The 25,184-nt window shown below is 43.4% G+C and overlaps 1 protein-coding gene across 4 annotated transcripts in view; it reads left to right on the forward strand.

Moving 5' to 3' along the window:
• Window positions 1–25,184, forward strand: part of KATNAL1 (katanin catalytic subunit A1 like 1) — a 38,294-nt gene that overhangs the window by 4,738 nt on the left and 8,372 nt on the right. For all 4 annotated transcript variants that reach the window (XR_014563605.1, XM_083736790.1, XM_083736791.1 and 1 more), the window contains 7 exons: window positions 75–250; window positions 3,016–3,176; window positions 3,989–4,154; window positions 8,964–9,091; window positions 10,708–10,813; window positions 22,134–22,292; window positions 24,177–24,303. Coding sequence is in view for 3 of the 4 variants with exons in the window: in XM_083736791.1 (XP_083592917.1) it covers window positions 75–250; window positions 3,016–3,176; window positions 3,989–4,154; window positions 8,964–9,091; window positions 10,708–10,813; window positions 22,134–22,292; window positions 24,177–24,303 (1,023 nt within the window). In the remaining variant the exon portion in view is untranslated. The remainder of the gene's footprint in view (window positions 1–74; window positions 251–3,015; window positions 3,177–3,988; window positions 4,155–8,963; window positions 9,092–10,707; window positions 10,814–22,133; window positions 22,293–24,176; window positions 24,304–25,184) is intronic.

Below are 25,184 nucleotides of genomic sequence, written 5' to 3' on the forward strand. Positions count from 1 at the left end.
CTCAAGTTACTGCTTAAGGATTTGTTGGACCACATGTAATTATTTTCTTTTTATGTTTCCATGCTGTGTTATAGGTTTCTCAAAGAAAATGAATTTGGCCGAGATCTGTGATAATGCTAAAAAAGGAAGGGAATATGCACTTCTCGGAAACTATGACTCCTCCATGGTTTATTACCAGGGTGTCATCCAGCAAATTCAAAGACACTGTCAATCCATCAGAGACCCAGCACTGAAGGGCAAATGGCAGCAGGTATGAAAAAACAATACTTGCATGACTAGATTTTTTATTTATTGGGAAATATATATGCTGCTGGTGGTGGCTCATGTGATGGCCGGAAATAGAACAAAAAGATTGAAAACATTAAAATAAACAATACAGAACTTCATAACATCAAGAAATTAGGAGCAGAACAGGCTGCATCATCTATGGAATGCCCTCAGCTATCAGTCACATTAAAGTCCCAACCTTAACAAATGATTTTACTCTTTTCCTGAAATCCATTAGTTGATCTGGCTAGGTTAGGCACACCTAGTAAGTGCACCACAAGAAAATGGGAATATCTTTCAGCAAATTTTAAACATCTTGATGGTCATGTATGAATTCTGCTAAATTGAAGTTAATAAACATTTACTTGACATTTGCAGTTTAGGTTTTTTTCTTAAACAGTGGTTTTTACATCTAATGGAATCTGTTTTCTTTTTATTAATAATATTTTATTCAGTCTCTTCTCTTTCTGAACGCATATTCATCATTGTATTCCAAAGAAACACCCCTGTTCACAAGTATGGTTAACTCTTCCTACTTCCTCTGCTGCCCCCGCTTTCCCTTTCCCATCCTTCTCCCCCTAACCCTCTTTCCTGTGTTTTGCTTTGATCCCTCCTTAGTAAAGATAGTGTAGGTGCTATTTTGCAAGTTCTTCTTCTTTCCTGTATCACGTAATGTGCAGGAAGCTTAGACAGATAAGCCTGATTTGCTAAAAGCATTAACTTAGTCTGGACACTTATACAGTGCCATCAAAAATTTTGTGGCAGATGTTTTGCGTTGATGTCAGAGATGTTAAATTTTCTACAATTACTTTTTGGTTGGTGTCAGTTCCAGATAATTCAGAACAAAGCAAATAAGAGTCTTTGAACTTGGTGAGACTATATATAAGGAAACATATTTAGAGTTGGGCTACAAGTCACATCTTCAACCGCAATTCTGATAGAGAATATTGCTTTCTTGGAGGGGGGCAGAATTGCACCCTTGTGTATGATGTGCTAAACTAGAACAAGGATAATTTCATTGTTACTGTGTCTTTTTATTTAAACTGGCATTGTACATGAATCCTATTTTCATATAATAATAAAAAAACCTTAGCAGGATTTCATCTCACTATTTCAAAATAGATTTTTGTTTTGACTCATTTAGCCTTCATATTTGTTGGGTCCATTATGGCAGTTGCTCATTGCCTTGTCATTAATAAGAGCATTAATTTCTCCTGACATATTGTCATGACTCTGTGACTGTGCAAAATACAATTGGCCCGTTTAATTTAGGGGTGCATTCACAAATGCCATCTTGCTGTACATGCAAGCAGTCCTAATAATTCGTATACATACATATGGACAAATGTAACTTGTAAGTCATGCAATCATGGATACAGTCAGCAGCAGTGCACATGACTTCATCAGCACTTTCCAGGGGCACTGATGATGGACATTGCTGCCTGCTGGGTCCATGAGTGCCTACTTTTCATGTTACTTTGGCCCTACAAATGTGCAGTCCTGAAAGTATCTGTTGTTAAGTGTCCTTGATAAAATCAGAGCTTGAAAAATAATATCTCTGTGATTCAGCAGGTTAATTCTCCCTGCCAAAACTAGAAAGTCCAGTGATTTCAGTGGGTCTATACTGAATGTCACTTCCTTGGATATTGCCCAATGCCATTACACCTATTTAAAGATTTTTGTGGTGTGACACAGTTGAAGTCTTTCTTATTTGTTAAACTCATGGAATCATACTGTTGGCTTTCTGTGTGTGGTGCTTTGATTTTGTTTGAGGTGTGTGTGGAATTGAGTGTTTCAAAGGCCACACATCCTTTGATCGCAACAGGAGCGGAAATAGGCCATATGTTTGCTGTTGATAGATATAAGAGCAATTTCATTGGAGGTTTCCGGTGCACTGTCTCTTCCATCTGTACTGGATCAGTTTTGATTACTGTGTCCTGAGGTTGTAGACAAGCAGCTTGAAGAAGTGTGTCTGACCACCTGTCGCCTTAATACTTTTCCATCTTGGCTTCTTAAAGTTAGTGTTAGGCTATTGATTGGGTGGCTCCAGGAAATGATCAGTGGTTCACTGGAGAAATACCCAGCGACTCATATCCTCTTTTCAGGCAAGGTGCTCCAGAGGGTGGCAGCGGTCCAGCTTCAGGCATGCTTGAATTGAGACTGAATATCTGGATCCATTTCAGTCTGGCTTTAGGCCTAGTCATGGCACTGAAAGAGCCTTGGTTGCCCTGTCATTTGTCAGGAAAGAGATGGGGGGAGTATGACTCTCTTCATTCTTTTTAACCTCTTGGTGGCTTTCCAAAACCATTGACCATGCATGCTATCTTTCTGGAGTAGCTCAGGGAGGTGGGGCTGGAGGCACTCTATAGTTCAACGGTTCTGTTCCTACCTTCAGGGCTATTTCCAGAAAGTAGTTTTGGGAGGATACTGGGAAGCCATGGGAGCCTTCCTGTGGTGTTCCCCATGCTATTTGAAACCCATATGAAACGACTGGGAGGTGCCATCAGGAGTTTTGCTGATGAAGGGCAGGTAATAAATTTAATGGTGGTAACATAAATACATTTTTTAAATAATAAATGATATGATCTCATACAGAAAATGGGGCAAATAGGTGTTGGAGAGATAGACTCCGCCTACTGCCAGCTGTGCAGTATATCATTCCTGCCTTATCCTGATGATGAGCTTAATTCTTTTGTAACTTAACTAGGAATGCTTTAGTCAGTGTAATAAACTCTGCTTATTTTCAAGGTTCGGCAAGAACTGTTGGAAGAATATGAACAAGTAAAGAGCATTGTCAACACTTTAGAGAGTTTTAAAATAGACAAACCTACAGATATTCCTATATCTTATCAAGATGAAAATTTTAGGGATCCAACTGTTTGGCCACCTCCTGTTCCAGCTGAGCACAGGTAATTGGATTTAAAATAAGTTTGCAGTTTTTATTGGTGGATTAATTTCCTGTACTTAATATTTGAGAGTGTATGTAATATAGTGACTAAGGAATTAGGTTTATTTCAAACCTTGTATTACTTCTTTCCCTGTTCTGGCTTCTTTAGACTGTTTTCTGGTAGGGGCTTCAACTTTACTTGTTGCCGGATCGGTTCAGAAAACAGCAAACAGCTGTGGCCTGTGTGAACCATTGTTCATAACCCTAAGTATGGTTTGAACATATAAAGATAGAGAAAAACTATGATTTACAGTGAGTCTTGCTTTGGGTAGGGATTGGCTGTTCTTCAGAGTTCCCACTTGGGAACTCCATAGTGTAGCCAGTCCTACTGTGGCATGTTGTCAGTGCTGATCATCTAATTGGGGCTGACAGCAAGGCTTGCTTGCCAAGTAACAATTGGGAATGAACTTTAAGCCTCACATTTTCTCCTTTGCAGCCATACCTCTATTTGTCCCATGCCTGACAACAAAATTGGGACCCGTGTTGAGTCTAATTTGGCTTCTGGGGCAGAGGTTCCCCCTCTCTGCTTTACAGAAATACAACCATTAGGATTTTCATAGCCGTAGAAGGGATGACAAGGTAGTATGGGGTTACAGTGTATTTTAATTCCACTCTCTGCCCCAAAGCATGGCCACCCACCCACCGGCTTCTCATAGATCAACTTGCATGATCTGAACATCACGTTTCCCCCACCAAATTGGGTAGCAAATCACAGTAGTAAAGCGTTTTGTTTCTCTCCAATGCTAGCCGCATCATGTTTCCTTTGCTTGCCAGAGCCCCACCTCAAATAAAACGACCCAATCGAGAAGTGAAACCTCTGAGGAGAGAATCGCCAGGATTGCAGCGTGGACCTGTGGGCAGAGCTCAACCAATCTCAAAAAATGAAAAACCTGCCAGCAGCCGAGAAAGGGAATCTAGAGCAAAAGGAAAAGATGAAAAGGTAAGAATTTAGGGGGCAGCTGGCAGGTACCTTTCTTTTGTGCAAATAATAATAATAATAATAATAATAATAATAATAATAATAATAAAATGTATATTTTCTGATGGCAAAAAAGCATGAATGTGTAATGAATGCATACTTACAAAAATATAATTTCCCTCCCAATATTTACAGCTGGTTCAGATATTAAGAGAGATAAAGGAACAGATTGTGAGAGTTACCATCTCCTTTGAACAGCTGATACAATATACCATTTTTAAATCGATGAAATTTAGAATGTTGAAAAGTTTGGTATTATTTTCTTTGCTTCCCAAGCCAAAATATGTCTGAGAGACTGAACTGCCCCCCAAAAAAGAAGAGGGGAAGATATGAATCTGTTTTGCTGTGTCAACACAAGATAACTGCATTTTAAAAATTACTCTGAAACTATTAAGTTGTATAATACAAATGTAGTCCATGGGGGGAGCGTATTCTCAGATAGCAGTTCTCTGCATGTCTTATGGTTTTGTCCTTGAGTTCATTATTACCTTGACATAAATAACCAAATTAATCTAATTTTAGGTTGAGCAGTAGATACTGATAAAAGCTACAGCTTTTTAAAACTACTGGGTACAAGCAGAGGATTTTAACACCAACTATTCATAAAATTGGAAGTTTTGCTCTGCACCAACAGTGGCAAATTAAACCTGACAGATTTTTATTTTGGAAAGACTTTAAAGATAAAGTGAAATTGGCTCAAGGAAGGAAAAGCAATAATGATTTTCTTGAATTGTAATGAATGTAAGGTAATTATAAAGAGGCAGGTTTTTTCAGGCTATCTAAATACAGAACAATATTTTTGTATCGGCAAACTGTTTTACTTTGCTACATCCTTTATAGGTTGAGGGAAATGCCTTTTGTTAATATGATTAGGAGATTATATCTCTGCCACAGTCTCAGGTTTGTAAAAATTCTATGGTAGATAGCTTTACTTTGTAAAGTATTGTTCTTTGTGACAATTTGATTTAGCATCTGGAATTTAGATTCGCATTTTAGCTTACAGGGTAGGTAAAGGAATGCACACAATGTTCTCTGTACTAAGATTTTAGATAATATCTTTGCGGTCAGCTTGCAGAAGTAGGAAGTGCTTGTCTCTATTTCTGCTTTTATGCCAATGATGGCAGTGTTCTTTATTGTTGTTGTCATTAGCTGTTTTTCCAAAACTTATATAAATAGTAGGAAATGGTTTCTCCACAGATCTGATTCCAGTGTGATGTTGTAGAAGGTAGAGGATCAGAGTTGCAGTAGGGCAATCTGAGTTTCAATTCATTCTCATCCATGGAGTTAATTGCAGGACTTTGGGCTAGCAATCTGCCCCTTAGGATTGCTGTGAGGATAAAATTGGCTAGCCCCAGGAATGTCATTCTGGGCTCATTGAAGGTGGAGAAGTATACAAATGGAATAGAATAAATGGCGTAGTTAATCATACATGATGTGTGCGTGCTTTTGCTTAAATGGAAGTGACCTCTGTATAGGAAGATGCTGTATGAAGCAGCCATTAATAGCAGTGTGACAGATTCTTATGCTGAATGGATCAACAGTGCCAAGGTGAAATTAAAGGTTATGGTTAGAATGGAAAAAGGCATGGTAAAATGAAAATGCTTCGTGAAAGTTAAATGCATACCTGTCATTTGCATAGATGGCACTTGTCATAAAACCTTTATATTCTACTAGGGGAGAGCTAGGGCAAAGAGGGGAGGAAGATTTCCTTTTTCTTTTTGTCCACCCTCTCCACATGTTCATGCACGCCCATTTTCTCTTTCATACACCTACATTCTCTTATAAGCATGCAGATACATATCCTCTTTCTCTCTGAATTTACATACATGGAAGTTTACACACATGCCTTTGTTCTTTCTCAACCCCCCCCCATGCATTATTTCCCCATTCATCTTCCTTGCTGCCGCTTTCCCACTCATTCTTCTTCTTCCTCCCTCTGCTCTCCCCGCAGGGTCTCCTATTCCTACTTCTTATCAGTGGCTGCATCCAGGGAGGCTCCTTCCCACATCCCGAGTGCTCTTGGACAGGATAACTAGGTAGGACAGAGAGACCCTTTGCCTGCCGTGTTTCTCAAACTCGGGTCCCCAGCTGTTGTTTGACTACAACTACTATCATCCCTCACCACCGGTCCTGCTAGCTAGGGATGATGGAGTTATAGTCCAACAGCAGCTGGGGACCCAAGTTTGGGAAACACTGGTAGATGCCTTGGGGCAAAGGGATCCTGCAGCTGAGAGCTCTTAGAGTTAACCCATCAGTGTTCACTTTGCATAAGATAAGAAAAGCCTTCTCCCTTTGGGTGTAGGTCTAGCTCAGGCACACACACCCAACTCGGCCCTCCAGATGTTTTGGGACTACAACTCCCATCATCCCTGACCACTGGTCCTGTTAGCTAGGGATAATGGGAGTTGTAGTCCCAAAACATCTGGAGGGCCAAGTTGGGGGGTGCCTGGCCTAGCTGTGGTCAGGGTGTAGGTCTTGATTTTTAAAGCAACAGGAATGTGTTTTCCAGTAGCCCACCCTCAATATGTTTTTTATCCTCAGCCAAACCGTTTATTTCTCAGTCTAGTTGTTTTCAGACAGTTCGAAGTCATGTTGTTCCCTCCCTCTTTCCCCTGGGAAGTGTGGTCCCCAAGCTGAGGGTGGGGCCAGAATGAACAGCACTTTTCTTCCACTTCCCAGTAAGCATCTGGCTGGTTCCAGTTGTCAGAAGACTTTAGAGTGTGCCTTCCCTAGTCAGAGCAATTTATCTGACATCACATTGATGTCATGTAGGAGTTGTTTGCAGAATATCTAGGGGCCTAATATTACCGCAATGTGTAATGCACCAGGACTATATATCACCCTCCGAGCACTGCTTGTAACCAGCACAAAATGATGAATTCTGGAGGTTTTGGTGAGATGCATTACAGAACTTGTACATGGGTTAAACCTCCACTGATATGCAACTATTGCTGGGAATAGTAATCCTAAAGCAGTGGCATTGTGCAAAGGACCCTTTATTGTACAAAGCAGTTCTGCTTACCTCTCAGCCGGGGCTTTTTAATGCAAAGAATCTGGTCACTAGGTGGCAGAAATGAAATAGTTTATACTTTATATTGCAAAATGGAGCACAGAATGTGAAGATGCATAGCCTGGGCAGCTGCATGAAGAAGTACTGTTGTGGGTTACAGTACTATATTGTTTCCTCCTGCTGAGCTGCTGTAGGGCACAGATGATCGGTGGGCTTTGTGCGAAGGAGCCAGCACCCAGAGGACAAAGCTGCGGGCAGCCTTGCACAAGTTTAACGGTCTTCTTTCCTTTCCTTCTGAGATTCTGCACCCTTTGGCTACAATCTTCTGATTTAAATGAGATTTTCAATGTTTCTTTTCTGTGCAAAAGGAAAGGTTGGTCAGAGATTTATGAATAGCTCTGCTTACTCTCTTTTTTAAAAAGTGGGCTTGGGAAGGAACCAGACAGGAGTATTCTGCTTCCAAAGGGACTTGGAAATCGCTACAAAGGGAACCCCATAAATTACCACTTCCGTACCCTCCTATTCCTCTGCCATCTTGCTTACCTGTGCCGCCCAATTCCCCAGCTGCATCTGTTCTCTTTCTCATTAGCCACTTATCCCAAGCAGCTAATGACACTTTCTGATTTGATTTGAAGTATGTAGAGAGCAAATTGTTTCTTAATTCTATCTAGCTTGGCTAAAAACAACCAACATGCAGGCGTTTTTCTGCATCGCTGGGTACTGTAAACTTGCAAGGCAGCTAAAAGGTTCTTTCTGAACTATTTGTAGTGCAGTATGGAGCTGCTGCTGTCTCATAAACTTCATAAACCTAAAGTATTTATAGGAACACTGAACTGTGTTGGTTTAAAAACAAAATGAAGAGATCGTTGGCATGTAGGGATGGGGATGGAATTTGATTCAGTTCATATTTAAAGGTGGATTATCTGGTTTGCACATTTGAAAATCAAAATACAAAAACTGAAGCATAGCTACCCTAGGTGGAGCTGAGCTCAGAATCTCATTCCTCCCTGAAAACAGCACCCTCAAAATCCTTTCCAACTTGCATCACTGCTGCCAGTTCTAGGACTTCCCTGGAAATCCTAAGTTGTTTTCAATAACCTTTTAATTTGCCCCTTGCTTTTAATTAAATGCAACCTTTCCCTATATTCAGTGTTCATAATTCCCTTTGAAACAAAACAGTGGAAGCAGGGGACATAGTGCTAGCAATTCTCAGTTAGTGATCCCAATTCCCCCCACAATGTACTGTATTTTTTGCTCTATAAGACTCACTTTTTCCCTCCTAAAAAGTAAGGGGAAATGTGTGTGTGTCTTATGGAGTGAATGCAGGCTGCCCAGCTATCCCAGAAGCCAGAACAGCAAGAGGGATTGCTGCTTTCACTGCGCAGCAATCCCTCTTGCTGTTCTGGCTTCTGAGATTCAGAATATTTTTTTTCTTGTTTTCCTCCTCCAAAACTAGGTGCGCCTTGTGGTCTGGTGCATCTTATAGAGTGAAAAATACGGTATATTGATCTGATGTACCTGCTTTTAACCCCCCCCCCCTTGGCATTTTCTTGAAATGTGCTTGTGCTCCCCTCTCTCTCTCTCTCTCTCTCTGTGTGTGTGTGTTGGGGGGGCTTTTTTAAGTCTTTTGCTTTCATGTCTTGTTGAGGTATGTTGATGAAGGGAGTATGGCACAGAGAACAGCTCAAAAGAAGAAAAAGAAACGTAGCTGTAGAATTATTTTAACTTTCAGTTGATTAGCTTTCAACATCTTGATCTAGGGAAAGAAGATCCCCCAGGATGGTGCCGGTGATGGTGAAATTCAGAAGTTTGATGGAGCAGGATATGACAAAGATCTGGTTGAAGCTCTCGAAAGAGACATCGTGTCAAGGAATCTAAGTATTCATTGGTACGGTGCTTGCTTTGTAAAGTGAGAAATGCTAGAATTCTTATCTGCCCAAGAAACCAGATACCTTCATTCTGAGGTGGTGGTTACTGCATAGTAAGTAAAACTCAAGGGAAAAACAGGAAAAGTGGCTTGTGGCCCCTTAAAAACCAGCACAAGCTGTGGTGGACTAGAGCTTAGTTGCAAAAACAGAATGCACAGTTACCTTTCTGCAACTTGTATTGTGAGTGCATTTTCTTCCTACACTGCAGCCATTCTCTACACATTGGGTGCTCTGGATATATTCAAAGGCATGTTCCTGCCTCAAAAGTGCAAGGTAAAAACTGGTTTCATAGTTATGATCCCCAATATTCAGAGTTAAGTTCCGATGAGCCAAGGCTCAAACTAAGCTCAAATTGGCATCAAGCCTGGTTCACGTGACATGGTGGGAAAAGGGAGGCTTCAGAAATTGTCTTTGTCTGGCTGTTGGAAAGCAGCTCACAGGTGATTTTCACCTCCTTGGTCTTTTTTTGCTTCCACTTGGCTTGCGGTTAGTGAGAAGAGAGCTTATCCCATGAACCTCGGCTTAGCTCAGCATAGTGTGTGGGTGCAAGAGTAAAGAAGATGAGGGACTGCAAAGACAATTTCTGAAGCCTCCCTTTTCCCACCTATGTCCATATAGCCAGTAATGGACAGGGCATGCAATCCACCTAGAAACAGAGGGTCCAAAGTTCTCAGCTAACTTTAACTGAGATCCTGCATGATGCTGTCTTACCCAGCCCAAATAGTGTGGGCCTTACAATTTCTTTTAGGATCCTGCCTCCTGAAAGGTGTTCAGTGATATTCCTTGCTGTTAGGGCTCTCTGAACTTGTTCAACTTCACACCCCATCCCTTCCCCCCTCCCAAAAGAGCAGTACTAGCCTAATCCTCTCCAACCTGCAGGACTATTGGCAGCCTCCCTTTTTTGCTGGGTCCAGGCTACCATTTCAGCCTGGGATTGAACTAAAGGAGAGTGTTGGAAGTCTAAAATATTTGGGGCATCTGGTACAGTTGTCTCAGTCACTCAGTGGATCTCATATATTTCATAGACTCATAGAGTCATGTGTCATGATTTAGACAGTGGATATTTCTCCTTTATTGGGACCACCTGGTCCACTATTGTAAGCAGACATGTAACTAGCCTCTTCAGGCTTGACAGCCTCACCTCCCACCTGGTTGAAGTGGTTCATTTGTGTTTCTGTTTTATTAAGAGAGCTTCTTTTGCTAATGGTGTACTGTTCAGGACATAAAGCAAGATTTTCATTCTTAGAACCATGAGCAAAAGCTTCATTACAGGCACTCATTAAAATGCCCTTGAGCATTTTCTCACATTTAAAAATGTTTCCTTGGTGATCATGCTTTCAAGGAGCCTTTATTATTACTATTCTTATTATTCAACATCTTATGGCAGGGTTAGTTGAAAGTCATTCTTCCCCACCCACGTCTTTCATGTAGAAAGCCATTTTCAGGAGGCTGGCTTTTACTAGCATCCTGCTTAAGAAAACGCTGTTACTTATTTTAAAATAAATGAAAGATGTTAGTTTTTTTGAAGCAGAATATATTGTGCATGAATCTTCTAATCTCGGTTGATCTTTCACAGGGATGATATAGCAGACTTGGAAGAAGCCAAAAAATTATTAAGGGAAGCAGTTGTTCTTCCAATGTGGATGCCGGATTTTTTCAAGGGGATCAGGCGACCTTGGAAGGTGAGAACCATCAAACTATTGTATTCATGTCTGTGCAGTTGTAAGTACAAAAGATGTGTATATGCGTAATACTACATTGTGTATTTAGACGTTTCCTCCTATAATTGGCTGCCCAAAATTGCAGGGCTGCATGTTAAGTTTGATCATTTGTATTGGTTTACAAACAGTTAATCTGGTTATTGGGTGTGTTTTGAGATGATGCTGTTGTCACTGGCAGATGACCTCATTTTATTTGGGAGTCACAACTGTGGACGCAGTTGAAACTTTGGGGATATTTGAGGCTTAGTTCTTTTTAAGTGGATCAGGTTCAGTCACTCCATTCTTTTAGATGATGGGTCAAGATGCATCTGTCCCTGCCAAGCTTTTGGAGAAGGGTGGGATGTTTTGGATGGATTTGTTTATTTATTTAACTTTTTGGTCACTTGTTATCCGAAGGTCTCAAAGAGAATTACAATAAAGAAAAAATATATACAAATACATAGTAACAAAGGGAAAAGGAGAGACTTTGAGACATATTCCCCCATTGTACCATTTTATGTGTTGCTTTTTATGTTGTTGTCATTTTAATTAGGGTTGTACTTGTTTAATTTCTGTGTGCTGCTCTGTGACCATAAGGCAAGGGTGGTATATATAAATATTCCTGGATTTCTGCTGATCTCATTTTCAATTTGGATATTAAGATATAGCTTATTGTTTTCATCAACAATCACACATTAGAAACCAATGTGCAATTTGCAGCCTGTAGATCCTGATAGACCTTTCTTCTGCCATGTATATCATGATCAAAGGACCTAACAGGTGTTTGGGAAACTGAAAAGTGCAGAATGTTTGCTAAGCAATAAATACAGATGCTGGGAAAAATATGCAATGATGCGCTCTCTCTCTCTCTCTCCATACATACATACATACATGCATACTTTTGTTTCTATGCCACCTTTCCACAGTTCAAACCATGCTCAAGGCTTACAACATGAAAAAAATACATAACTGAAACATAACAAAAGTAGTCAATTAATGAAGCATTTAAAATACACAACCAAACGGAACAATTTCCATGTATCTCATAAGATACAAAACAAAGATACAAAAAACCACAGCATCAACAACCTCCTCATCCCCTGGAACAACACCGCAACCCAGCTGTCTGTTCAGCAGCCTCAGCTTTTGTAGCTTCAGTCAGTTAGGGCCCTGCTGTCCCAGGCCAGGTGGGGAAAGGCCTGCAAGACAGGGAACAGTTCTTCCACGACAGCCAGTATGGTGTTTTTTCTCCTCCATCCCCTCTTGACCTTTGTTTGCATTATGGAGTGAGAAGAGGGTGATTTTTCACCGTTATTGGCCAAAATAAGCAGCATTTGGTGTCAGTCATTGTGAGTAATAACTCAGATAGCAACCAGCCAGCTTTTGTGTGCTCAGGCTCTATCAAGAACAATTCTCAGGACAGCTGTTTTTATTTCCAGAGTAGGCCCTCTGTATGAAACAGACAGCTCCCCTCCTAGCTGAGCACAGGCATGGGTAGATATATTTGTGTGGACATCAGAGAGGTTCCGGTTTTGCTTCCTTTGAACTGTACTTTGAGCTAAGAAGGGCCAGGCGCCAGTTGTGCTTCCCACTGTTTAACTAGCGATGGTTACAACAGCAAGGCAAACCCCGCTGTGCTCCCATCAAAACACCCACCCCTTGCAGCGCACTTGAGCATATGTGGAAAATTCCTAGATTTGACTGTGCCAGAACGAAAAGATAAGTTTTGTGTAAAGGTTTTTAACTAGCCATTCATTGCTGGAATCAAATTCTCATAAAGAAACATAGCAAGGCGTTTCATAAATTCACTTTGTGCAACTGCTGAGCTTTGAAAAATAGGCCAACTGTGTGGAATGGAATACAGTGCAGATTAGTATCTGGGTTCCTATAAAGCAGAGATTGGGAATCCATGGCTCCCCAGATAGATTCCCATCAGCCAACAGCAGGTATGGCCAGAAATGATTGGAGCTGTAGCGCGGCGACATCAGGGTGGGGCAGAGTTTCTCCTGCTATATAGGTATGAGTTTAAAGAGTCAAAACATGATTGGATCTCATAGCACTTTCACTTTAATTTATCTAGGGTTGTTTATGACTTCATGACTACTACAACCACCATGGAAATACCCTAAATGGTCTCTTATTTATTTATTAAATAAGAAAAGGGGGAGGAAGTGTTCCATTGTGCAAGCAGAAATTCTTGCACTCGTGAAAGCACTTCATCAGATACTGCCCCATTTTTGTTCTTCTGTACTTTCTGGTGGGTTTTTTAATCTATCTGTGTTTGTTTTCTTTTTCGCCTTTGTTGCTAAAGAGAGTATTTAATTTTTTTCCAAAACGAAATATATTTTTGTGTGTGTGGATCAGAGCCCATTTTATTGCTATGGCCAAGTATTTAACGATATTACAAAATACTATTTTATCTTCTGCAGCTTTTACCTTTGATTTCAGGAGAATGTCTGCAGCCACAGAAATGCCATTTAAATACCAGCTGTATAGAAATAATATGAACACTTGTGATTTAATTACCCATAAACGTACGTTGGAGCCTACATTAGGAGAGTCCTTAAATGGCTATAGAGGTAGTGAGAGTTAATGGAAAATCTAGACACAGTGAGTCTATTATGCCCAAAGAATCGGGGAGGGGAAAACAATTTTGAATAATTGCATTTTCGGTTGATTTGTTTTTATAAGTCTTCTCCATGCCATTCTTTCAAAGTAATCTCCACCCCACTCTGAGGAGCAGGCAATTTTTAATTTGCAGAGTGGATAGCTTTTAACCGGTTATTTTATTGTGGTGGTGTTTTATGTAAGATATTAATTGCATAAAGTCTATTGTGATGTGCAACTCTAATTTCGGCTAATTTTATTACCCTGAAAAAAAGAAATTATTGTTAGAATTTAATCTGATCTTATGTTTGCAGGGGAATGAAATATGTGCAGTAACAGCAGAGTGTCTGATGAGAGAGTATGGTGGCAACTGCTCTCCTTATATTATTGCTGTGCATTTCTGATGGTGAAAATCCTCTGCAGTAAGACCCCAGCCTTTCCCAGTGGTGGCCAAGTTCTAGCTCCTGAGCTCTTCGGGGGCTCTTTAAAAGATCTGAACGTTGTCAACAGTTCAACAATGTAAATGGGTGAAAAGGGGGCGGGGACCTGCATGTGAACAAGGTTGACATTCTTCCCACCTTTCTAATCCCCATCCTCCCAGCAGATGAAGGATTAGTTTGGTAGGACAGGATAGTGAAACCTTGAGAATCAAAGGGCAGGGTTAGGTAGGGGCAAATTTTTAGCTTCAGGCTAACTTGGGTAGGGTGAAGTGAAGTGGGTTTAGGGTTTTAGAAAGAAAGGACATGGTGGCAGTTGAGACTATTATCCAGTACCTCTTCGAGATATATATTTTTAAAATAGAGCTCTGGGTCCTCATCATCCAAAGGTGAACAAGCTTTAATATCTGTCTTCTTTCAGAGTACTTTTAAGTTGATATTTCTACTATTAGATAAGCTCTGTCCCTGAAGACAGAGTTTGTGAAACACAGACGCTTACTAGTTTATCAGAATGGCTTATATTCCCCCTGCTCCTGTCTGTCAGTTGAAACACTTTGGATATTCCTTTTCACTTTGTACTATGCTGATATGCAGTGGTACCTCGGGTTACAGACTTCGCTAACTCATAAATAGTATCTTGGGTTAAGAACTTTACCTCAGGAAAATGAAAGAAAGAACAGAAATTGCATGGTGGCGGTGCAGCAGCTGCGGGAGGCCTCATTGGCTAAAGTGGTATCTCAGGTTAAGAACAGTTTCAGGTTAAGAACAGACCTCCAGAATGAATTGAGTTCTTAATGCGAGGTACCACTGTATTCCTTTCAACTTTCATTGCACACTAAGAGGTGACTTGTATTTTCTTTAGGTGTGCAGTATCTTACTGCAGAAGTGCTTGAAAATATTGGATGGTTTGAACGATGGTTCCAGGCTTCATAAACCATAATGTGATCCTGACTTATTTTCCTGGTTTATTAACCAACATTAAGCCAGACTTCCTGGTTCAAGTGCAATAGGGAACTCTGGCTTAATACAAGCCAGAAGCTGGTGCATGATGGGATTGAGGGGAGGAACGCTTGGCCCTGACGCTTATTTCTGGCTTCATAAATTGTGGAATGATTGTCCAAAGCAGGCAATTGCATCTGTGCATAGGATTTATAGAAGAAACATTGTTTTGCCCTGAACACTTAGCAGAAGCTAAATTGTGTCCATGCTGATGGGTGCTTGTGAGCGACAGCATGCAGGATATTCAGGAAGCCAATTCATATTGCATGCGTGCTTGATGAAGCCCTAATTTTTAAAGCAGGGAGGACCTTTGTATTGTAGAAAGGTCACCTGATTTATTTATTTATTTATTAAATCCGTTAGTTGCTTTATCTTACCAGGACAACCCAAAGCAGCATAAAACCAACCAAACAGATTGAGAAAAAACTTCACAGAGATACTTTAAAACCAAAAAGAAAAATAAATAAATGAACGAATTCCTGTGCCCAGAGATGCATTTTAAATAAAAGGACACATTCTACTCATGTAAAAACACGCTGATTCCTGGACCATCTGTGGGCCGGATTTAGAAGGCGATCGGGCCACATCTGGCCCCCGGGCCTTAGGTTGCCTACCCCTGCTCTCTGGGGAGAGCATTCCACAAATGAGGAAGCACAGCAAAAAAGACCTGTTCTTGTTGCCCTCCAGACCTCTTGCGGAGGAGGCACATGAAGAAGGGCCTCAGATGCTGGTTGCAGGGTTCAGGTTGGTTTGTATGGAGCAAGGCAGTATTGAATCTGAGTTGTGGCGGGTTGTTCATTGTACACAGTCATCTATTAATTTCAGTGCAAGGTGTTTTCTCCATAAAGTGGCAAACTAAATTTGTGGTGGGGAGGGGAACCTGCTACAGTGGTGTTTTATTATCATTATTTATTAAATTTATATACCACCTGTCAGGGAACTGCCATCGGAGGGACAGGTGGTGGACAGGCTCCAGGAGAATAGGAGAGAATCTGCAGCAGAGGAAGGAACCAGCAGGGGGAGTGCAGGAGTCACAGCGGAGGGGAGGCTCTGGGATACTTCTAGTGAGAATAGCGAAGAGGTAACAAAACCCCCATTAGGAACTCCCACCCTTCGCCGGAAACTGTCACGCAGAGAGTCACGAAGGCGCATGTCCGTCAAACAGCTTTTATGTTGGCGTAAATTCCGTAGACGCCCACTGTCAGATTCTACCAGCGACTGACGGAGTCATGCTTTGGGGGCTCCGTTAGTGCCTCGGTTGGATGACCAGCCAAACCCCAGAGGGATCAAGCTTTTACGCACAAGCAGCTCACTATCCCATCACAGCAATCTGACAGTCTTTGAAAGCAGCTTGTGCAAGCAGAGGGCATCATGAGCGAACCAGCCGGAACCGGAGGAGCTGGAGCAGGTCCAAGCCTGGAAGAAAGGTACAGGGCGTTGGAGGTCCAGCTGGCGCTGCAAACGGCGAGGCTCGAGGAGAGGAGGGCTCAAGATGCGGATAAAGGGAAAACCACCCCACTTGCCAGACGGGTGCCTGGATTGGTGCAGAAATTTGGGGGGGATCCCAGGAACTATCAAGCCTTTAGGACAGAGATGCAATATGCTCTCAATCTACTGTTTGATGACTTCCCCAATGAGAACTCTAGAGTGGCGTACGTGATTGGCCATCTAGAGGGAGGGGCGAAGGACTGGGTTCGGCCCCTGATGGCAGCCAATAATGAAATCTTAAAGGACACTATGAAGTTTTTTCGCGCCATGGACTTGATGTTTTCCAGCGAGATCGAGCAGGGGGTGGTGCGCAGACAGTTAATGGCGTGTAAACAGGGGAGCCGATCTGTACGTGAGTACTGGACTGAGTTCACCATGCTGATTCATAGACTAGGGTGGGACCTTGCTAGTGAACCTATTCAAATGCTGTTTGAAGAAGGTCTCTCTCCGGCAGTGAAAGATGAACTTTCCCGGGCGCCTAGGGCGGAGTCTATGGATCAGCTGACTAAATCAGCGCTGTCCATAGGAGCACGCCAGGAGGCTAGAGCTATGGAAAAGCGGGAAGGAAAGGGGGAACGTTGGAAGGACTTCCGCATTCCAGAGATTCCGGAGCAGCCTTTCCCGCCAGCAGAGCCGATGGAACTTGGAACAGCGCGCACGCGCGCAGTTTCAAACACCAGTGAAGGGCGGAAGAAGGAGGGAAAGAGCGGCAAGAGATGCTATCTCTGCCAACAGCCAGGTCACTTTGCCAGAGTCTGTCCGCAAAGGAAGGAATGGCAAGGGATGGCGGGAACTGTTGGGGGAAAGGAGGAAGAAGAAATCACGGAGCAAGTAAAAGCCAACGCCTGGTTGCCAACATCAGGGCACAGCAGCCAGGCCAGGGAGTAGTGAATGTGCCCACGCCGGAACCTCCAAGACCAGCGCTTGTGATAGAGGTGTTGCTGGAACTGGCAAACGGACACCCACTGAAGATAAAAGCGCTATTGGATTCAGGTAGCTCATGTAATTTCATGAGTAAGGAGTTTGCAGCTGAACACCAGATACAGACTATCCCATTAAGTAAGCCTTTGCAGGTTACCACGATTGATGGGAGGGAGCTGTTGGGAGGAGAAGTGAACCAACAAACTGTACCAATGATAATGAGGGTGGCAAGACACACAGAACTGATAGCGTTTAACGTAGCCACCTTGGGAGGAGCTCCTATTATCTTGGGAATGAGCTGGCTGGCACTACACGATCCGCTAGTAGGCTGGCATCAGAGAGTGGTTTCCTTTGGATCAGCACATTGCCTAGAACACTGCAAGGAGGGAGAGGCTCAGGCAGGGGCCAGGGCCACTCTAGCAGGGATGGAAGTGATAGACAAGGGGAGGGTGCCACCACAATACGCTGACTTGATTGACGTATTCAGCGAAAAAGAAGCAGATAAACTGCCCCCGCACAGACCCTTTGACTGTCAAATTAACTTACTCCCAGGAGCACAATTGCCAGTGGGCAAGCTGTATGCAATGTCAGACAGTGAGATGCAGGAGTTAAGGGAGTTCGTTGACAAGAACCTCAAGCGAGGTTTCATCAGAGAGTCACGAGCGGTGGGGGGCAGCCCAGTGTTCTTTGTGGACAAAAAAAACACGGGCAGGCCCAGGCTTGTATGTGATTTCAGGGCCCTAAATGCAGTGTCAGAACCGGTGACTTTCCCTATGCCTAGAATTGATGACATTCTAACACGGGTGAGAAAAGGGAAAATTTTTACCAAGCTGGACCTTAGGGGGGCATATAACTTGATACGTGTGAGAAAGGGGGATGAGTGGAAGACCACTATGTTCACCCCCTTGGGGGCTTTTGAGTACCGGGTTATGCCTTTCGGATTACAAGCGGGCTCCGCCTGCTTTCAATCATTCATGAATCACGTCCTGGGGCCACTGCTCTACAAGAACTGCGTAGCGTTCTTAGATGACGTCCTGGTGTACTCAGAGAATGAGGAGCAGCATGTGCGAGATGTAAGAGAGGTACTGAGCAAGCTGCGAGAAAACCGGCTGTGGGTGAAACTGGAGAAGTGTCAGTTTCATACCAGGGAGGTGGAATTCCTGGGGTACCGGTTGTCTGACAAGGGATTGGCCATGGATCCCAGCAAGGTTCAAGCGGTACTGGAATGGAAAACACCAAAGACCAAGAAGGACGTGCAAAGGTTCCTGGGCTTCGGAAACTTCTATAGGAAGTTCATCAAAAACTTTGCCCATTTAACAGCGCCCATCACGGATTGTCTTAGTAGCAAAAAGAAATTTGTTTGGACGGAAGAAGCGCAGCGGGCGTTCGAACGTTTAAAGCAGGCGTTTGCGTCGGAAGAGCAACTTTTGCACGTGGATCTACAACAACCAATGAGAGTGGAGACTGACGCGTCAGACCGAGCGGTGGGGGCCGTTCTTCTCCAGCCGGGAAAAGATACGTCTGAATGGAGACCGTGTGCATTCTTCTCGCGGAAGTTGAACAAATCCGAGAGGAACTACACAGTATACGACCGAGAACTGCTCGCCATTCATGAAGCATTCCGGAGATGGCGGCACTTGCTGATTGGGGCGCAGCACAAGGTTCAAGTCCGAACTGACCACAAAAATCTGGAATACTGGAGAACAGCCCGAGTGCTGAACCAGAGACAAGTGCGATGGGCCCAGGAGTTCTCCAAATTCCACTTTGAGATTCGTTACGTGCCCGGCTCCGAGAACGTGAGGGCGGACGCTCTTTCCAGGAAACCTGAGTACTTAGAGGGGGAGGGAGCGCCTGAGGCAAGGCATGTAATCCCTGAAGACCGCTGGGTGTGTGGGGCGGCATTGGTGGGGCAGAGGGAACTGATAGAGGGTACTGAGAACGATGAATACGCCCAAGAGAAACTCAGAGAGATCAGGAGGACAGAGGAGAACACAGGGGGGTTTGAAGAAAAGAACGGGGCATTGTATTACAAAGGGGCACTGTACATACCCGATGGGGAACTGAGGGGCAGAGTACTCAAGCAGTTGCATGACAGCCCCACAGCGGGACATTTTGGACAGCACAAAACCATGTGGTTGGTTACCAGGGAGTTTTGGTGGCCCAAGGTGAGGGAGGACGTACGGGAATATGTCAGGGGTTGCGACAGGTGCCAGCGAGCGAAAGGAGAGAGGGTGGCGCCAGCGGGGCTATTACAACCCTTACCCACGCCAGAAAGGCCATGGGAGGCAGTATCCATAGATTTTATGACGGACCTGCCAAAATCCAAAGGCAAAACAGCTGTCATGGTGGTGGTAGATCTATTAACCAAGATGTGTCATTTTATAGCTTGTTCACATGCGGTCACAGCGGAGGAAACCGCCAAGTTGTTTGTAGAACATATTTTTAGGTTGCATGGCGCCCCCTTGAGGGTTTTGAGCGACAGAGGGAAACAATTTACTTCCAGGTTCTGGAGGAAACTTATGAGCTTACTGCACGTAGAACTCAATTTCTCAACTGCCCGGCACCCAGAAACAAATGGGCAAGCGGAAAGGGCAAACGGGATTTTACAACAATACCTGAGGTGTTATGTAAAAGACAGAGAAAATGATTGGGTGGATAAGTTACCTCTAGCAGAATTTGCCTACAACAACGCGGAGAACGTGTCCACAGGGATGAGTCCCTTTCTGGCAAATTATGGGTGTCACCCCCGGGCATTCCCAGGAGAGGGAGGGGAGAGGTGGAGCGTGCCGGCGGCGGAATATTTTTTTGAAGAGATGGAAGCGATCCACCGTCAGCTTCAACTTAACTTAGAGAAAGCCAAGGAAGAATATAAGAAGCAAGCAGACAGAAATAGGAGGGAAGGTGAAACTATAAGGGTGGGAGACCGGGTGTGGTTATCCACCCAAGGACTACCGTTCAAGGGCGGGAGTAAGAAATTGAGACCCAAAAGATTGGGACCCTTTGAGGTCATACAGCAGGTCAACCCAGTAGCATTCAAACTCAGGCTGCCCAGTCACATGAAATTACACCCAGTATTTCACAGGTCATTACTGTCGCCGTACCGAGAGGGACGTGAGTGGGGGGAGCGTGAGAGAGAGGCCACCCAAACGCCCGTGATAGAAGAGAGAGAGCGCGACATGAACGTGGCAGGAATCATTGATTCCAGGTGGAAGGGGAATCAGGTGGAATATCTGGTAGAATGGGAGGGGGAAGTAGAGTCGGAAAACACTTGGGTACCAGCAGAGGTAGTCAATGACGAGGTCTTAATAGAAACATTTCATCAGCGTTTCCCAAGAAAACCGCAACCCGTAGCACGATTTAGAAGGGAACACTTTGGGACCACCGATGAGGAAGGAGAGTTTGAAGGGTTCCCAGAGTCAGGGGTGGGTGAGGAAGCCGACTCCGACGAAGAAGAGGAAGACGGGGAGAGAGACGGTACGCCGTGGCTAGAAGTGTTTGAATCCTCGGATGACGAGGAGAGTTCCTTCAGGGGCTTTCCGCCCTCACCGCCAGTGGGAGAGGAGGCGGGAGGGGGTGAAGGGGGCCCTGGGGGGGAGGTGGATGTCAGGGAACTGCCATCGGAGGGACAGGTGGTGGACAGGCTCCAGGAGAATAGGAGAGAATCTGCAGCAGAGGAAGGAACCAGCAGGGGGAGTGCAGGAGTCACAGCGGAGGGGAGGCTCTGGGATACTTCTAGTGAGAATAGCGAAGAGGTAACAAAACCCCCATTAGGAACTCCCACCCTTCGCCGGAAACTGTCACGCAGAGAGTCACGAAGGCGCATGTCCGTCAAACAGCTTTTATGTTGGCGTAAATTCCGTAGACGCCCACTGTCAGATTCTACCAGCGACTGACGGAGTCATGCTTTGGGGGCTCCGTTAGTGCCTCGGTTGGATGACCAGCCAAACCCCAGAGGGATCAAGCTTTTACGCACAAGCAGCTCACTATCCCATCACACCACCCTTCATCCGAAGGTCACATGGTAGTTTACAGAATAAAAACACAAAAGGAAAACACAAAATACATAACAACAAAAACCAACAATCCTTTCTCACAAACACATTTACAAAGTTGATAGTTTAATCAGCCAAAAGTCTGATTAGAAAGTTACTACATCCCACAGATGAGAGCCAAATACATTCTGCTGGCGCCCGGATCTTGGCACTTTTCTGATCTGTGCTGCTGAAAGGGAAAAGCCTCCAGGTAAACTCAACCTGTGGAAGCTGGAAGAGCAGGTTGTTCTCATTCCCTCTTCCGCAGTCTCATTAGTGCCTACAAACTCCTCTTCCTTTCCTGGGCACTCTGCCAAGAACCAACAGTGCTGGTTCAAAATGTATTGCTCTGGAGAGCCCACTAGGGTGAGTGTTTTGCTGAGAGGCACTTATCTGCTGGGACTCTGACCCTTGGACCACAACTAGCACACTGCTTGCTCATTGTAAACTGATGTGCACCATCTTAATATACCTCCAATTTTAAAAAACAACAACCCATGTCTTATCAGTTTATCCTGCGGCAAGACTTCTAGGCTCAATTTAGCTCAATATTTCTACAATAGTAACTACAAAAGGGTTGAACTATAGGAGATACTCTCTAATCTTCCGTTACTTTTCAGGTGTCAAGTAGCAGTCAGCTTTGCGTTAATGAAATCAATTACGGTTTTTATGAATCAGCAGCCGCAGATTATTGCAATAGCACAACTGGCTTTGACAATGCTAGGCTGTGTTTAGACAAGTTCATTTAATTTTATTATTCTGCACCGTTGTGCACTTGTACCCGCTTGTGCTTATTCAGTTGCCCTTGTTTAATTTTAGGGAGTGTTGATGGTTGGCCCTCCCGGGACTGGTAAAACTATGCTAGCGAAGGCTGTCGCTACAGAATGTGGAACGACTTTCTTCAACGTTTCTTCCTCCACTCTGACGTCGAAGTATCGAGGCGAGTCTGAAAAGTTAGTTCGCTTGTTGTTTGAAATGGTAAGCATTACTGATGCTCAAGTCTCACAGTTTCTTGTTGTTATAGTGGGCATCTAAGTCACTCCAACACATTGGATAGTATCCAACTCAGTTTTATTCAGAGCCAGACCCATTGAAATGAATGAACCTAAGTTTGTTGTGCCCAATGGGTGTATTTAGAAGTCCTAGAACTATCATTACAAATTGGGGTAAGGCTTTTCAGCCACATTTGCCAACCATGTTATACCAACCAGCAACATTGTGCTACAAAGTGCCTGTAATATCCCCAGCTTTTAGAACTAATGACATCTGTTTTCAAAATGACTCATTATGTGTGTGTTGTTTACCTGTAGTAAACACAGCTTCCTTTCACAGCTTCCTTTAATGTTTTGAATTTATCAGAGTCAAGGCCTGATATTTCTTTAACTTTCTACCTTTTGAGGTTGGTTTTTATTTTCTTTTTGTTTCTTACTCAAAATGTTTTCTTCTTTCTATTTCATCTTTTGCATTTCCCCCGTTCATTTTCATAGCACTTGTAATGTGCAGAATGCTTTCTAAACAGCATGTTACTCATCTTTACACAATTCTTGCGAGGTAGGCTGCTTTGATCCCTGCTTTACAAAAGAGGCTCGTTGATTAACATGCATATGTAAAATATAATGATTCAGTCACCACAGCCCCATAACAAAAGGAAATTGTTTTTGTCTTCTGCTCCTTAGAAGGTTGTGTCAGAGCCGGTGGCGTAGCGTGGGGGGTGCAGGGGGGGCCGGCCTCACAGGACGCAACATCTGGGGGTTAGGGTTAGGTTAGGGTTAGAGGGCGCAAATCCACGGTTTAGGGGGCGCAAATCCACGGGTTAGGGGGCGCAAATTACTTGCCTTGCCCCGGGTGCTGACAACCCACGCTACGCCACTGGTCAGAGCTATGTCACACATCTGACTGATTCACAGTTTGCAATGTTTTAGAAATGACTCTAAGAGTAGCTAGAACTGACTTTGCAGGCACACAAACAGGGCCGAATCTGTCAAGTTTTATAAGGTGCCACAATACTGTAATCTTTTCAAGAGATTTGCAAAAAATAATATTAATGAAAAATTGAGGGGGGTTTTTTGTACATGTGCCATTTTTATGTCCATGCCCCCCTTCTCTCTGACACACACACAGACGTAACAGTTGGCCAACACCACAGTAGTGATCTCTGCATCTGCTCTGCTGAAACTTTCCTACCAACAATGCAGCCCTGTGTCTTTTGTGCTGACAATTAAAAAACAAGCAAGTGTCTAAGCACCTAGAATATTAATAAACATTCAATAGCACCTTACCAGCTGAGCCAGTGGCTAGGGAGGGCTCATTTACTCCACTGAAGCCCTCATAATCTGTAATAGGGGCATCAACTTTGGTGTCCTCCAGATGTTGTGGGACTCCAACTCCCATTCGCCCTGTTCAGCATGGCCAGTGGCCCTATAACATTTGGAGGACACCATGTTGGCCACCTGCTGTCTCTAGCTACAAAGTGTTAAGAAAACTGCTAACCTAACATTTCCCCCTCTTGTTGATTCCCTCCCACTCTTGTTTTTGGAGATAAATTGACAAAAACTTTATTTTTCTATATCTGTGTGATTTAATCAGATATATTATTTGCCTTTCTGCAATCATGCAAGTGGTTCTAAAAGAATATCCCAAACCAGCTTTGATTTAGCATTAGATACATAGATGCTGTTCCTAAGGCAGATGTTGTAAGGTAAGCTGGACAGCACATCTTTGTCAAAGGGGCATAGTCAACCAAGCTTTGCTCAGAGTAGACTCAATGAAATGAATGAACATCACTTAAGGTACATCTTGTATATGATGGAATCTCACAAAAACTGAAATGTTGTGTTTAGTAAATGTTTTCTTTGTTTCAAGGCCCGATTTTATGCACCCACAACCATTTTCATTGATGAAATAGACTCCATCTGTAGCCGCAGAGGCACCTCTGATGAACATGAGGCAAGCCGTCGGGTCAAATCTGAGTTGCTTGTTCAGATGGATGGTAATGTTTGATATCTGCACTGGCGCTTCCTTTCCCTTTTCATAAATTGCTTGTAGGCTTGTTTTGGAGAAGGCGTGCAGCCAGTTAAAAAGCAGCATATTTACCAACATGTCCTGAAATGTTCTCATTTTAAGCTGTCCACCTTTTGCTGACATAAGTATTTTGGGCATGGTCACATGATGCAGCCATCTTGCTGAAGCCAAGCTGTTCTGCGTCTGCATGGGGGACCACGAAAGCTGTTTGGAGTTCTGTCATAGAAGAAATGTGAAATGTAAATGTAATACAGTGGACGCTTGGGTTGCAAACGTGATCTGTCCGGGATGCACATTTGCGGCGCGTCTGCGCACACACGGGTTGCGATTTGGCGTGTCTGCACATGTGCAAAGTGCAATTCAGCGCTTCTGCGCATGCGCGACTGCCAAAACCCGGAAGTAACCCGTTCTGGTACTTCCGGGTTTTGGTGGTCTGTAATCCGAAAAAACACAACCTGAGTTATGACTGTACAAATGAAGAGCATGGCATAATTACTCAAGTTTTATGCTCATTTTTCTTTACAAAGATCACTTAAGATGCATTTCCCCAATTAAGTGGCAAATATTATGTGTGTATGTGTGTGTTTGATTATGTAAAAAGTTTTATATACTGTTCTTAAGGCTGTTCCTAGAGTACTTAATAAAGATGATTAAATATAAGAATAAAAAAAAAATACATTACAATACACAAGACATGGGAGATTAATAATCACCATTTTTTGGTTTTGTTTTATAGTAATTAGCAGCCCTCTGTAGCTGCTTTGAAAACTGGTAAAGAGTTGCTGGGGGAAATTAACCCTTCTGCCCACTTCATTTCCTGGCCATCTAAATGCCTACTTACCCTCCAAT

This window comes from Podarcis gaigeae (genome assembly GCF_964106915.1).
Source record: "Podarcis gaigeae genome assembly, chromosome: 4".
Classification (NCBI taxonomy): domain Eukaryota; kingdom Metazoa; phylum Chordata; class Lepidosauria; order Squamata; family Lacertidae; genus Podarcis; species Podarcis gaigeae.